This window comes from Vombatus ursinus, unplaced genomic scaffold (assembly GCF_900497805.2).
Source record: "Vombatus ursinus unplaced genomic scaffold, bare-nosed wombat genome assembly UNPS02009062.1, whole genome shotgun sequence".
Lineage (NCBI taxonomy): Eukaryota > Metazoa > Chordata > Mammalia > Diprotodontia > Vombatidae > Vombatus > Vombatus ursinus.
The window spans coordinates 20,642,450-20,655,981 of NW_020948840.1; the positions used below are offsets into that span (position 1 = coordinate 20,642,450).

The following is a 13,532-nucleotide window of genomic DNA, read 5'->3' on the forward strand; positions in this document are numbered from 1 at the left end:
GTCAATTGGCCTAGAGAAGGCAGGGGTTTCATGAGAAAAAGTTAACTTTCTCCCCTACCCTGAGTGTAGGAGAGATTCTAGATTTGGGTGTCCAATACGAAAGCTTGAGCACTAGGTCCTAAGCGACCCCACTAATCACTACAGGAAAACGGATGAGCAGGACAGGAAGAGATAACTGATGGTTTCCAGAATTGAGATAAGCCTTTGACAGACCATTGCTTCTGGCTTCTTCCCGGGCAAGACCATCCCCCAGGCATTTCCTGTTCATTCAGGAATGGAAAGCTCAATAGGAACCCTGATGAATCTTGCTTATGGCAGGGAAGTACCTTCTATGGCTGTGAAGGGACCTGGGGCAACCTTGACAAAGTTTTTGAAAATCATTCACCTTATTAAAAAAAAATCATCCTCTCCCTGGACAAATCTACAGGGCCCCTTCCTAGTCATCTCATTTACTTCTGTTCTCCTTATACTATCAGGCTAAGATCCAGTCTGATCCCACAAGCATTTATTACATGCCTACTGTGTGTCAGGCATTATGCTAAGCCCTAAGGATACACAAAACTCTTCATTAGGACCAGGGCTGATATCCACTAGGACCAGCCCTGGGCCCATGGTGTACTTTCTATTATCAGACTAACTTGGGACTCTGCTTCCCTTTCACTAACATTCAGAATTTCCTCCTTTTAAAAGCAATACAGAAATTGAGAGAAGAATGGATGCTAGGATGGGAATGATGGGACAGAGAACCCTAGCAGTGGGTGAAGAGACAGGGTTTTAATTGTAACCTCCCTCCTTCTCCAAACGAGAGTGGTTTTCCCTAAAGGACAGTCCTATAGCCTGCAGGTTGTGTATAAAGAAGATTTTACTCCCGCATGGCTGAGAGGCCACTGAGCTGAAGACACTGTGCGCCCATGGAAGTGGGCAAAGGCTTCAGGGACACTGCAAAGACACTTGTGCTCTCTCAAACTATTCCTCTGAAGTCTCTCCAAATTCTCAGCCCATTTATGCAGTGCCTTTGGCTCAGAGGCCTTTTAGCCAATCAGGAGTCACATCTCCCTCTTCATATGCAGTGCACAGGGCACAGAGTGATACTTCAAGGGAAACTGCTTCAGACTTGGGTGGGAATAGGGCTACCAACTTTAGTCAGCAGTGACCTCTTCCAGGAAAGTCACTTGCCACTGGGCTAGTTGGAAGGCGACAGGCAAACCCAAAGGTCAGAAGTATCTGAGAAGACCCCCAAGGAATCACAATTGTCCGGTAACCAGAGTAGCCACAAGGAACTTGCCAAAGCCCCAACTAGCCTCAACTTTCCTTCAGGGAAAGGAAAAAACTAGCTGCTCAGCTTTCTTCTTTAAAGCATAGTTTTCATAAAAACAGCACTTAGAAATCTTAGGATTCTGCCCTGAGAGCAAGAATAAGGGAAGGAGAAAAACCTACCTTAGTCCACTCTCTGAGGTGATGAGACGTGACGGGAAGTTATCTTGTGTCTTCTGAAGCCTCAGCTTCTACATCTGAAAACTGGCTTCCTGTGTACCCATGGAATACACTTCTAAACTCCCTGGACCTCAGTTTCCTCAGCTGTAAAATGATGATCTTTAACATCTCTTCCAGGTCTAGACCTCTGATCCTGTGATCTTATGGCAACTTAGTGGAATCTCTAAGGGGACACCAGAAGAATATCTTATTCTTCAAATGTTATGAACCAATCAATTAATCAATCAATCAATTAATATTTATTAAGCACCTACCATGTGCCAGACACATTTGAAGGTATAAGAACCTGAGGTATAATGGTAAAAACCCAGAGTAATTAGGTACAAGTAAATTCCCAGATCAGTGTATACTAGTAGGCCATTTGATAGAAAGAGTCCACTATTTAGACCTAGGTTCAAATACTGACTCTATTCTTTACTACCTTAGGCAAGTCACTTAACCTCCATGGGCTTCGGTTTATTATCTGTAAAATGAGGACATTAGACCAGATGGACTCTGAGGGCCTACTAAGCTTTAAATCTATGATCCTGGGACTTTCTGTTATAGGCAGTGGGTTAATCCAAGCCTGATTGGTACCTTGCACCACTTAATTTTATTCAAAGACCAACTATTCTTACAAAGGGAGAGAAATTGGCCAAATAGGTTCAAATCTTGGCTTTGCTACCTACACCTTGTGTGACTTTGGGTAACTCATCTGCCCTATGTGGGCCTCAGTTTCCACAGTTGTAAAATGGATACAGAAGAAATAGATGATCTCTAAGGTCCCCTCTAATTGTAAATATTCTGATCCTAAATGTTACCTAAAAAATCCTTGGGTAAAATGGTCTTAGTGAATACTTAAGGGTGGTTTGTAATGAGCACAGGGAATGACTGTAAGTAAGCAGGCAAGTATTTCTAAAATTTTCTCTGACCTCAAAGTCTGAAAACAGGTTTGAATTAATTTTAAACATTCTCCTTAGAATCAAGTCTAACTTACTTAGCCAACTTTTGCTTTGTAGACCAAATCATCTGAACGAATTCTAACTTAGGAACACCTAGAAGAGTTAATGTGATTATCTCCAAGGCCATACTATTCTCCCTCTACTTCCCTCCCTTCCATACCATCCTATCTCTAAGACAACAAGGGGCCTGGAATAGAGAGATGATGAAGGATGCTCATTGTTGCTACAGCAGAAGCAGCAAAGGCTATTAGAATGGGGTTAAGGTTGGAGATTGAAGCAACACCAGCCTGAATACATTCTCGACTATGCTTTCGGCTCTTCCTGGATCCTGGTCATCCTTTGATCCATTGTAAACCAAAGAGGAGTGATCTCTTGCAAGGCTGGAAAGGAGGGCCAAGAAGGGAAACATAATATGGTACAGTGAGAAGAGCCCAGGATTTGTAGTCAGGGGGCCTGGGTACAAATCCTGGCTCTCTGCAATCAGCCACCTGTGTGACTCTAGTCAAGTCATCTCCTTTCTCTGGGCTTCTGTTTCCTTATCTGTAAAATGATGCAGCTGGACTAGTCAACCTCTGAGGTCTTTTCCAGCTCTAAATCTGTGATCTTGTGAAATAGGCTGAGAAAAGTTCGTTTGAGGATTTAATGCCCATCTACACATTTATAAAGAGTCATTCCCAAATGACATCCACTTCCACCAAAGGGAAATCATGAACTGGGGTTTCAGACTGGGTGTGAGAACTTCTGGAAGGTAGGATGGCTTGGTAGAATGAGGCAGTCAGGAAACCTGAACTGAGCTCTAGTCCTGGCCCTGCCATTAAAAGCTCTGTGACATTGAACAAGTCACGTAACCACTCTTGGCCTTAGTTTCTTGACCGGTAAATGGAGATTTGGGGGAAGTGACCTCTAATTTCCTTCTAAGTTCTGACATTCTTTGATTTTAAGTGTCCTAGGAGGACTAAAGAATCCACTGGTGGGCTTACAAAAACCCTCCTCTTGGAGACCTTTAAGAGTAGGACAAAAGCATTCTCTCTGGGACAATTTTAATGTCATCTAGTTGAGGAGGAGAGTGAACTCTGAACCAATTCCTCCCTTGCAAGGTCCTTTGGGGGAGAGGGGAGGGGAAAGAGGTGGTAGGGAAGGTATCTAGGTGAGAGATGAAAAGCAAAGTTCTCCATGTACCTCAGCAGAATTTTCCAGAGTGGTAAGAGTGGGTGGTCTAGGGTAGGGGAGAGGAAAAAGAGCCTCTGACCCTCATAGATAGGTCAAAGGCAAAACTCCAACCTATCCCCCTCCCATCTTCATGTGGCCACTCCCAGGGCAGAAGAAGAGGAGGAGGAGGACTTTTATCACAGTGACAACGATCTGGGACAGGGTGACAACAACAGCCAGTGCTCCCTGACCTCCAGGTATCACCGCCACAGCCTCAGGGTGTGTGTGTGTGTGTGTGTGTGTGCGTGTGAGAGTTTATGTGTATGTGTGTGAGGGTATATGTATATGTGCACACCTATGGGGAAGTCAGTACTGGGTTTGGTGTTGAAGGACCTAAGCCCAAATCTTGGCTTTTCTATTACTACCTGTGTGATTTGGGGCAAGTCACGTACCTATTCTGGGCCTTGGCTCCTCATCTGTAAAATGGGGCAATTGGATCAGATGACCTCTGAGGTCCCTTCCAGCTCTAAGCTGATGACCCTATGACCCTAGGTCTTTGAAGGTCCCTTGCAGCCCTCCATCTGTGCTCCTATGACCTACCTAAGAGTAGGACTTACTACTTACTCCTACTTAAATCATTTCCCCTCTCTAAGCCTGTTTTCTCATCTGTAAAATGAGGGATTTGGACTACACAGCCTCTCAGATCCCTTGCAGCTTTAAATCTATGATCTGTCCTTATTTTGGCAGTGCTACAAGGGGACTTAGCACTGACACCATTTTCTTCCTCCATATGCCTCCCCCACTCCCAACACCCTAAGAATACCCCTTGCTGTGGAAGTGAGGGAGAGGCCAGGACAGGCTCTTCCCAGCATTCTCCTGACTGCCAATTCCCCAAAGACCTTGCTTGGGACCTGGAGAGATTTCATCTTCAAGGTTATCTCCAAACTGGGATAAAGGTCTTTAAAAAAGAGGAAGCAGTCAGAGCAGAAGGAATCAAGGGACAACAATGAGGGAAATAACGCTGTCCTGGTGAGAGGAACTGGGAGAGTCGAGTTACCATAGTGAGATTTTCCTGGAGTCTGATTTGCGCTCTCCTATTGGGACAGGGAGGGAATAGGCCAAGGAGAACTGAGTCCACTGAGCTACGGGTTCCTGGCAAAGTGAACTGGGCGAGGTTGGAGATTTCCAGCACTATGGGTTCCACTAAGGTACTAGGAAGAAACTGGAGAATTCACGTCATCAATAAGCTGTGATTAAGCACCCATCATGTATCAGACAGCCTGCTGTGGCAGACAGAGACAGCCTTAGAGTCAGGGAGCCGTCTAATACATTCTGGACAAGTCACTTAAGCTCTCAGACTCCCAGATGACTCTCTAAGACCATAAGTAGCAGAATAATTGCTGATCTGCATTGATGGAGGGAGTTTCTTTCCTAGGAATTCCTTATACCAATAATATCACAGGTCTGGTCCAAAAAAAAAAAAAGTGCCAGGCACTGTACTGGGAATATAAAGGCAGAAACAGGATAAGCTCTGTCCTCGAAGAGTTTATATTCTACTCAGGGAAAACAATGAATACATAGAAAAATAAATCCAAAATATGTAAAAAAAATTAATGTGGGGGATGGAGACGAGAGATAAAAATTGGGGAGTATCAAGAAGGAACTCTTGTGGGAGAAACCAGACTCTTTAGAGTTCTGGGATCTTGGGGGACAAGTCACTTTCTGCATCCACAAAGGGCTTTACTTGGACAGAGGAAGTTCTAGGGCCTAGGAAGAGCAAAGAAGGCATTGGCCCAAATTAATATGAGGAAGCTGAGACTCTGGAGAAGTTTGTAATCAAGAATCTGGTCCAGGGGCAGCTCAATGGCGCAGTGGATAGAGTACCATCGCTGGAGTCAAGAGGACCTGAGTTCAAATCCGGCCTCAGACACATGATACTTACTAGCTGTGTGACCCTGGGCAAGTCAGTTAACCCCAATTGCCTCACCAAAAAAAGGAGTCTGGTCCAAAGAATGTGAGAAATGAGAGCACATCTGATACTCATCTCTGGACATATGTAACCTTGAAACCCTGGAATCTTGATTCTAAGGTCCTGCCTGGCTTTCTATATCTTTGTCCTTTCCCTTCATTCCTGAAAAAACCATTGGGGGATGGGGAGTGATCTGTTCCAGTCCTCCCCATTCATCTTTGGGAATCCAAAGGCCCTTATAGCTTTTCTTAAAAACTGATATTTTTAAAATGAGATAAGAAGAGATGAGTCCAAATCCCGGCTCTGATATTTGCTGTAGAGCAAATCACTCCATTTCTCTATACTTCAATTTCTCTTCTTAAAAAGTGGGTGTGATGGAGGCACACATTCTTACTGGGAGGGTCAGTGAGAGCTGGGGGAGAAGGGGGGAAGTAAGCCCTCAAGAGATGTGGGGAAATCTGTGTCTTCACCAGTGTAATAGATCTCATTGCTGTCTTACCTTCTTTTAGCTTGGACAGTGAGACAAGACTAATATGGTGAGTTTCTGTCGGGGCATCTCTTTACCTCCCCATCCAAAGTTACACAGGTAGAACAGATAACTAGCCAGAGACACTGAAGTCCTTTTTGAACTTGGGGTCCTGTTGAGACAAGTCTGAGAAAATCCTTCTGTCTCTGTCATCCTAAACATTGATCATAACCTCAAGGGCTTCATCACCTCTGTTGTTTGGTTATCCAGATCTGTCCCTGGAAATATTCAGCCAAATCTTACCAAAGCTCAAACTGGCAATGTATTTGCCATGGAACCAGCAGATCACAGAACTTATGGTTGCAGGGACAGGGTGGATTCAAGCACTGCTTTTCTTACTTCCAGGAGATATAATACTATGTAAATCCTCCAGAAACCCTACTCCCTCCCTCCACCACTTCAAGTTGACCCAATCCAACCAAGCTAGGTGCTAGGTTTCCAAAGGTAATCTAAGAAATTGTCCCTGCCATCAAGAAGCTTACATTTACTGGGGTCATACAACAGGTAAAGAGATAAACCTATTCTAGGATGAGCCTGTCATGGTGGATAAAGGGCTGGTCTTAGAATCAGGAAGACCTGAGTTCAAGTCCCACTTACAATACATCCTATGTGACCCTGGATCAGTCATAACCTCCTCTAGATAATTCTCTAAGATTATAAATTGCAGAACAGAGGTCCACCTGTATTGGTAGGAAGTTTCTTCATTAGGACCTCAAGGTCCCAATATCAATCTTATCCCTATACCAATTAAGTCAGAGGTCTGATTCCGTAGATCCACCCCACCCCCAAAATAAGAAACATTTTCACAAGAAACCATTTCCCTTCCTAGCACTATCTGCTCTTGACCCCACTTTGCCCAAACTCTGGTCCCAGGTTTCTCCTCAATCTCTCCTCTCCTCAGTAGTTACCCAGTGCCACTAAATATTACTGGAGTTCTCCTTCTGGGCACCACTCACTCTCTTCTAGTCCTCAAGGCCTATTTTAACTCATTCATTTATTTAATAGATATTAATGCTAGCACACCCTAACTTTCCTCTGAATGTCTCTTCCTCTATTTCTAGTCCTTTCCCTAAAAGCAGGAGATGTCTTGCTCTTCCTGTCTCCTCCCGAAATCCTCATAGCCAATGAATTGATGGATCTCCAAATCCTAGGAAATACCCAATATGTAGGTCCCCAAACTGTCCCTGAAACTTCCTCTTCCCACCATCTACTTTACCCACTTGATCCCATCATTAATACTCTGCTAATATAAATTGGGACAAGAATTTTTCCAGATTCCTTGTGGAGGTGGAAGGTCATGCCCTGCATATTGTCCACCTTCACTCAAATACATTTGGAAGTATCCCCAGATACATGTGCGATGCTTCTATTGAACAAAAGAAATACACTCTGGTACAAAGGTCTGAGGATTGACAAGAGAAGGCTCTGGAAACTTAGCCTGCTAGAGATGGTCCTTTCAGCTTCTCCCTGCAAACTGTGATCAAATCTGAGGTCCTATCAAATTCTTCCTGCATAAAGCTTGTTCATATACACATATCCACATATGTAAATACACATAAATACACACACACACACACACACATGCACACACTGCTCTTCAGTGCCTGGCTATGGGTGTTGTTAATTTCTGGGTCAATTACAAATACTCATCTCTCGGGGGTGCTTAAGTCAAATCACTCATATATCAAAAAAGGAACTGATCAGGATCCAAAGCTTTAATCTTGGGTTTGAGTTCTAGAAGACTGAAGTCTTGAATTTCTTCTTCCCTATATCCCATCACTCCTGCCTTTGTCTGTTGATTCTTGTCCTCCTGTGCCAGTCATTCTTTCTTGACTTACTCTTTCTGTTGCCACTTTGACCCTCTTTTCCCAGGGTGCCAGAGGCCAAAGGGGCTTCTGTTATCCCTACCGAATGGCAACACCCATGGGGCCCTAGCTTCCTCACTGTCAGGGGGTGGGAAATGAAAAGGGGTATATTTTGTCCTTGACTACCCAGTCTTATTACTAATGATACTTCTATTCCAGTGGGGACCCTGCAGAAGTCAGGTACCTTACTCCTCTTCCTGGGGCCAGGGGAAGGTTGCATATAACTGCATGGGGGGTGGAGGAGGAGTGGGGAGTGTTCTCACGGAGGGTGTGTGTGCAGTGGTGATGTGCCTAAGCATGTGTGCAAAATGTGTTTTTAAAATATAGCAGGAGCTATGGGAATCCCCACCATTAGAAGGGAATGTGTTGGTTTTTTTTTTCTTCAACTTCTTCCCTGACTTCCCAACATCATACACTTTGTTCTGTGCTAAAACTTCCTGAAGGAGATGAGGGCTTCCAGAGTTATGCCCTAACTCTGAGGGAATTTGGGACCTAGAAGCTAATATCTTTGGTCACTTCCCCTAAAATAGGATAATTTCACACCCAAGTGCACTTTGACCCCAATTTTCAGCCAGGACTAAGTATTGTCCATATTTGGACCTAGAAGAAAACAATCCAAGAGAGGGAGAAGCAGAAGCAGAATCCGAAGCAGAAAGATAGAGATCACCTGGTACAGTGGGAAAGGCATGGCCTCCGGAGTCAAAGGATCTGGGTTGAGATCCCACCTCTGACATTTGCTACCCATATGACCTTGGGAAAGTAACATAAACTCATGTGTAAAAATGTGGGAAGGGGGTGAGTGGACTAGATGGTCTTGAGACCATCAAGATAGATCCCTGCCAGCTCTGCATCTACAATACTAACTGTATGATCTTGGGAAAGTCATTTAACTTCCCAGGGCCTCAATTTCCTCATGTGTAATATGAGGGGTTTGAACCAGATGATCTGTGAGTTACCTCCAACCTATAACATAGAGAGAAAGAAACCAGAGAGGCTAAGCAGCAGAGACAGAGAGGGAGCAGGATAGGTGGGATAGCTTTCCAAAGCATATCCTGAAATCCCCTTTATATGTCTTGTCCCTGGGACACAGATTTCCTCTGGGTGAAGGGAGGTGGGGTAATTCTGCAATGGTCCCCAGCTCCAGTCTCCAAATGGCTCATGGTACACCAGAATCAGGAGGAGGATGGCAATGGGGTAAGGGTCAACCCCAGCTCAGGACACTGAAGCCTTATCTGAGAATAACCAGCCCAGCTTGGGATATGGGGAAGGAGACATAAAACAAGCAGAAGCTATGGGAAGGGAAGGTCTGAATTTGAGTTCAGGTTGGCCCAGTATCTCACTGAATAATCCAGGGCTCGGAAGGTCTGAATTTGAGTTCAGGTTGGCCCAGTATCTCACTGAATAATCCAGGGCTCGTTCATCAACCATCCTTGCTGGTCTCTTGACTCCAAGACTTCATTTTTCCTCCCCATCTGCTACCATACTTAAAAAGTGTTTTTCTATTTCTGCCTGTGTGTACTTGCTTTGCCAGCTATGAAGCCTTGTGTGTATCTCTGTGAAGGGGAAAACTATGTGTTAGGGGGAAAGGGAAAGGATTTTATGTGGTGTTACCAGGTTTGGGGTCACAATGGGGTATTGGTATGAACTGTGTGTCTTGGGGTATTCCAAGTGCCTGAGGACTGATGTTTGTACTATCATTCTTACTTGGTACTGCCCTCCTATTTCTCTGTGATTTCAGAACAAAACCCAAAGGGAAAGAGAAAAAGCATCATATTTTATCATTCAGGTACACTAATCCCAACTTCCTGTCCTCCCTTTGACCTCTCCGTGAGGGGACCCCATTTACCATTTGTGGTTCCTTTATTGGAACACTTGGGAGATGTTCATCACTTTCAGGGGCTCTTTTTACTCAGACTAGGTCTTTCCATGCCCAAGACTGTACCCACAGATGTTATAGGACTGGATGAATTTTTCACTTCTGTGATCTTACCAGCCATTACTGAGCTGGGTCAATTTATGGAAAGTTCTGACCCTGATTAGTGTTGACAGCAGCCATCCAATTAAACATTAGTCACAAACCTGGTTAATGTCCAGTAGTTTGAACACCAAACAAACTTGCCCTGTTAATGTCAACATTAGCCACCTAATGGTGACATTGGCCAGAGTTTGACCTTCAGCAATAACACAAACACATGACATCTGAGGTTTTGTGCTAAGGCAGGATCTGAAGTGGAGAAAAAGTGAACAACAATGAACCCCTCTTTCTTCCTCCTCCCCTCCCCATTGTTTTAACCTCCCTTCTCTCAGAGCACAGAAGCAATGTCGTAACTATACCAAAAGTTTTTTCTGGATTGAAAGCTCAGGTCCCTAAAGACAAACTGAAACATCACCTTACACTGATTTGAATGGGCATTTGAATAAAAGCTGTCCCCACTCCTTTCCCCAGCAGAGGCTTCCTCTCGGGGATCTGTTACTGAGCTCCCACTCCAGCTGAGCTCGTACAGGACACAAATAAAGGGGAGGTTCAGTCCTCCATTCATTTATGTGGAGCAATGTGCATGCGGGAATGTGAAGGAAGGGCAGTATTGGTATGGGATCTAAGCAATAATTGACATAGCCCCAGGTCCACCATTAACTACACCGTCTTCTTGCATGGAGAACTGGGGCTACTACAATCTGACCCCTAGTGGTACATATTGGGGAAATTTAGCTCCCAGATCACCTGCAAGCCAGGAGCGGTGAAAGGAGGCGGGGAGTAGATCTGGTATAAGCACTAAGAACCTCAAACAATTACTTGATGTGTGACCCAGGGCAAGTCACTTAATTTCTCGATGCCTCAGTTTCCTTATTAAAAAAAAATAGGATTGGACTCCAGGTCTCTAAGGCCCCTTACAGCTCTAAATCTATGATCCTATGACCCCATGACCTGGAAGTATGTTCCAGCTGCCTTGGGAAGTCTTATCCCAGAGAAATACCACTAACTCCTATCCAAAGAAACTTCCTGGTTCTCCAGGGATTATCATTTGGGCAGCTGCACCTCACCCCTCTCTCCTCCCAAATCCCATTTATTTGAGCTATGTTGAGGTCGACTACCCCTTCCCCCTCTATTTCCAAAGCTGTTCCTGGGTAACTGCCTCCCCATTCCTCTAGTAGGGATGACTCTACATATCAGTCCTGACTGTAAGACTGTAAGTCCTTCCACATCGACCAACATAGAAAAGGAATGTGGAAGTGTGGAAAAGGATAACATGTTTCAGAGGCAGGGAGGTCCCTGGGAAGAGCTGGGCTTGGGGAAAGACCATGTACTATGGTTCCAACCAGTCTCTACTCTGTGTGTCAGGAAATGTCTATGCTTGCATGTGTTGATGGACATATGCATACTCATCTCCTTGTTTCTTCCCTGGCTCAGCAAAGGCAAAGAGAAGACCAAGGGTGGAAAAGATGGAGAGCACAAGTAGGTGACCTTGGCGCGTGGCGGAACCCATTGGGTGCCACACTGTACAGCACCCCTGATCACTAGGCTCGATGGGAAGGGAGCTGGGGTTTAGAGCAGGGCTTCCTTATCCTGCTAAGTGATGAGGAGGGCTTTCTTGTTCCCCTCACCTCAGATGGGTTCATAAGCTGGGGCATGTCCAGGTAGAAGAGCAATGAGGTAGGGGAATAGGTCTTAATAGATAAACACATCTGCTGTCACTGGCCAGGAAGGCGTATTATGATCAGGGATGACTCGGGACTTTGAGATGGAAATGCCAAGTGCTAGAATAGACCAAAGTGTCAAGGACATCTGCCTTCATTCTCAGCTCTTTTATGAATGATCTTTTCTCTTTCTGTGTCTACATCCTTGACTTTCCCTTTGAATGAAAGATTGTCGTGTGTGGAGAAGGGGTTAGATTTCTGTTTGGTCCTAGAAAGAAGAGCTAGGAACAAGGGATAGCTATTTCAGGGAGGCTGATTTGAATAAATGCATGCATGCATGAATGAATGAATGAAAAGTCATTTCTTAAGTGTTTACTATGTGCCAGGAACTGTGTATGTGACAAAGATACCAATTCAAAACATGAAATGTGGGGGGCAGCTAGGTGGCACAGTGGATAGAGCACCAGCCCTGGAGTCAGGAGGGCCTGAGTTCAAATTCAGCCTCAGACACATAACACTCACTAGCTGTGTGACTCTGGGCAAGTCACTTAACCCCAATTGCCTCATCAATTAAAAAAAAACACCATGAAATAGTCCCTTTTCTTATGGAACTTACTTTTTAATAGAGGGAGACAGCACAGGCGTTGTGGTGGCCAGGGAAAAGGAATTTTCATCTGATCAATCACAAGGGATGGTGAGTGGAAGCATAGCCAATCCCAGTGTCCTTTCCAGAAGCAATGGTACTATTGACTGGATTACTGTATTCTCAGAGCAAGGAGTGGAGGGAAAGGGTGGCAGCATGAATGCTATGGCAGGACAGATGGCAGATAGCCTGGTTGGATGGCTCATCATAGTGTCTGGTTTAGTACTGAGGGATTGGTTCAGGTGGAAAGGAATGGGGTAGTACTGGCTGCGGGGCAAGTGAGGTGGCTTGGTAGATGACCATCCACCAGGCTTGATATCAGAAAAAAAAGTTTCTAACAATTAGGACTACCCCAAAGTGGAATGAGTGACTAGGTGGTGCAGTGGATAGAATGCTGGATCTGGAGTCAGGAAGACTCATCTTCATTAGTTCAGACCTGGCCTCAGGCTTACTAGCTCTGTGACTCTGCACAAGTCACTTAACCCAGTTTGCCTCAGTTTCCTTATCTGTCAAATAAGCTGGAAAAAGAAATGGCAAACCACTCCAGTATCTTTGCCAAGAAAACCCCAAATGAAAATGACTCAACAACAACAAAGTGGAATGTGCTGCCTTGGGAGATTATGGGTTTCTCTTAGCTAGACTCTTCAGGCAAAGTCCAGATGATCAATTCTGGGGAATGTGGTAGAAGAGAATCCTGTTCAAATATAGGATGGGTGAGATAATCTCTACAATTTATTCTAACCTTCAAATTCTCTGGATTTATGAGCAACTGAGAGGTGATATTCCCTAGAGAGGACCGACACACACACACACACACACACACACACACACACACAAGTATCTCCTATGAGGTAGAGATGTGGAGAGGTAGACAATCAAAGGGTACCAAAGAATTTGGAACAATGGACTCTGGGTTCAGAGGAGCTATGAAGGAATGGGGGAAGCACTGGCCATGTCTAGAGAAGCTATGCTCTTTTCTGCTGTGCTGACTATTTATGGCACATCAATTGTTAAGAAGAAAGGGGAGAGGTTAATTAAGGGATGGATGATAGGAGAGAGGAAGAGAGAGAAATTCCTGATGGGAAGTACATACAGAGCTGGCGCTGCAAAAGATAGCAAGGATGGTAATTAACGAGTGGACTCTTATGAGCACTTGCATGCTCTCATAGAATCAAACCAGGATTTCCCAGGATCATATGGACATTTGTATTTATATTTGAGCGCCTCTTCCAATATAACCTTCAAGAACCTAGAGTCACTTCCACTGAAGCCCTACCCTGGGGCATTTTTGTAGTGTGCGGATGATAAT

At 44.7% G+C, this 13,532-nt stretch overlaps 1 protein-coding gene across 5 annotated transcripts in view; it reads left to right on the top strand.

Annotated features, from left to right (window-relative positions):
- OTOF (otoferlin) overlaps positions 1–13,532 on the top strand; it is a 179,841-nt gene that overhangs the window by 68,458 nt on the left and 97,851 nt on the right. Inside the window, exon 6 of one of the 5 annotated variants that reach the window (XM_027850472.1) lies at positions 11,354–11,398. The exons of the other annotated variants lie outside the window; for them this stretch is intronic. Coding sequence (XP_027706273.1) covers positions 11,354–11,398 — 45 coding nt within the window. The remainder of the gene's footprint in view (positions 1–11,353; positions 11,399–13,532) is intronic. 5 annotated transcript variants of the gene reach the window in all.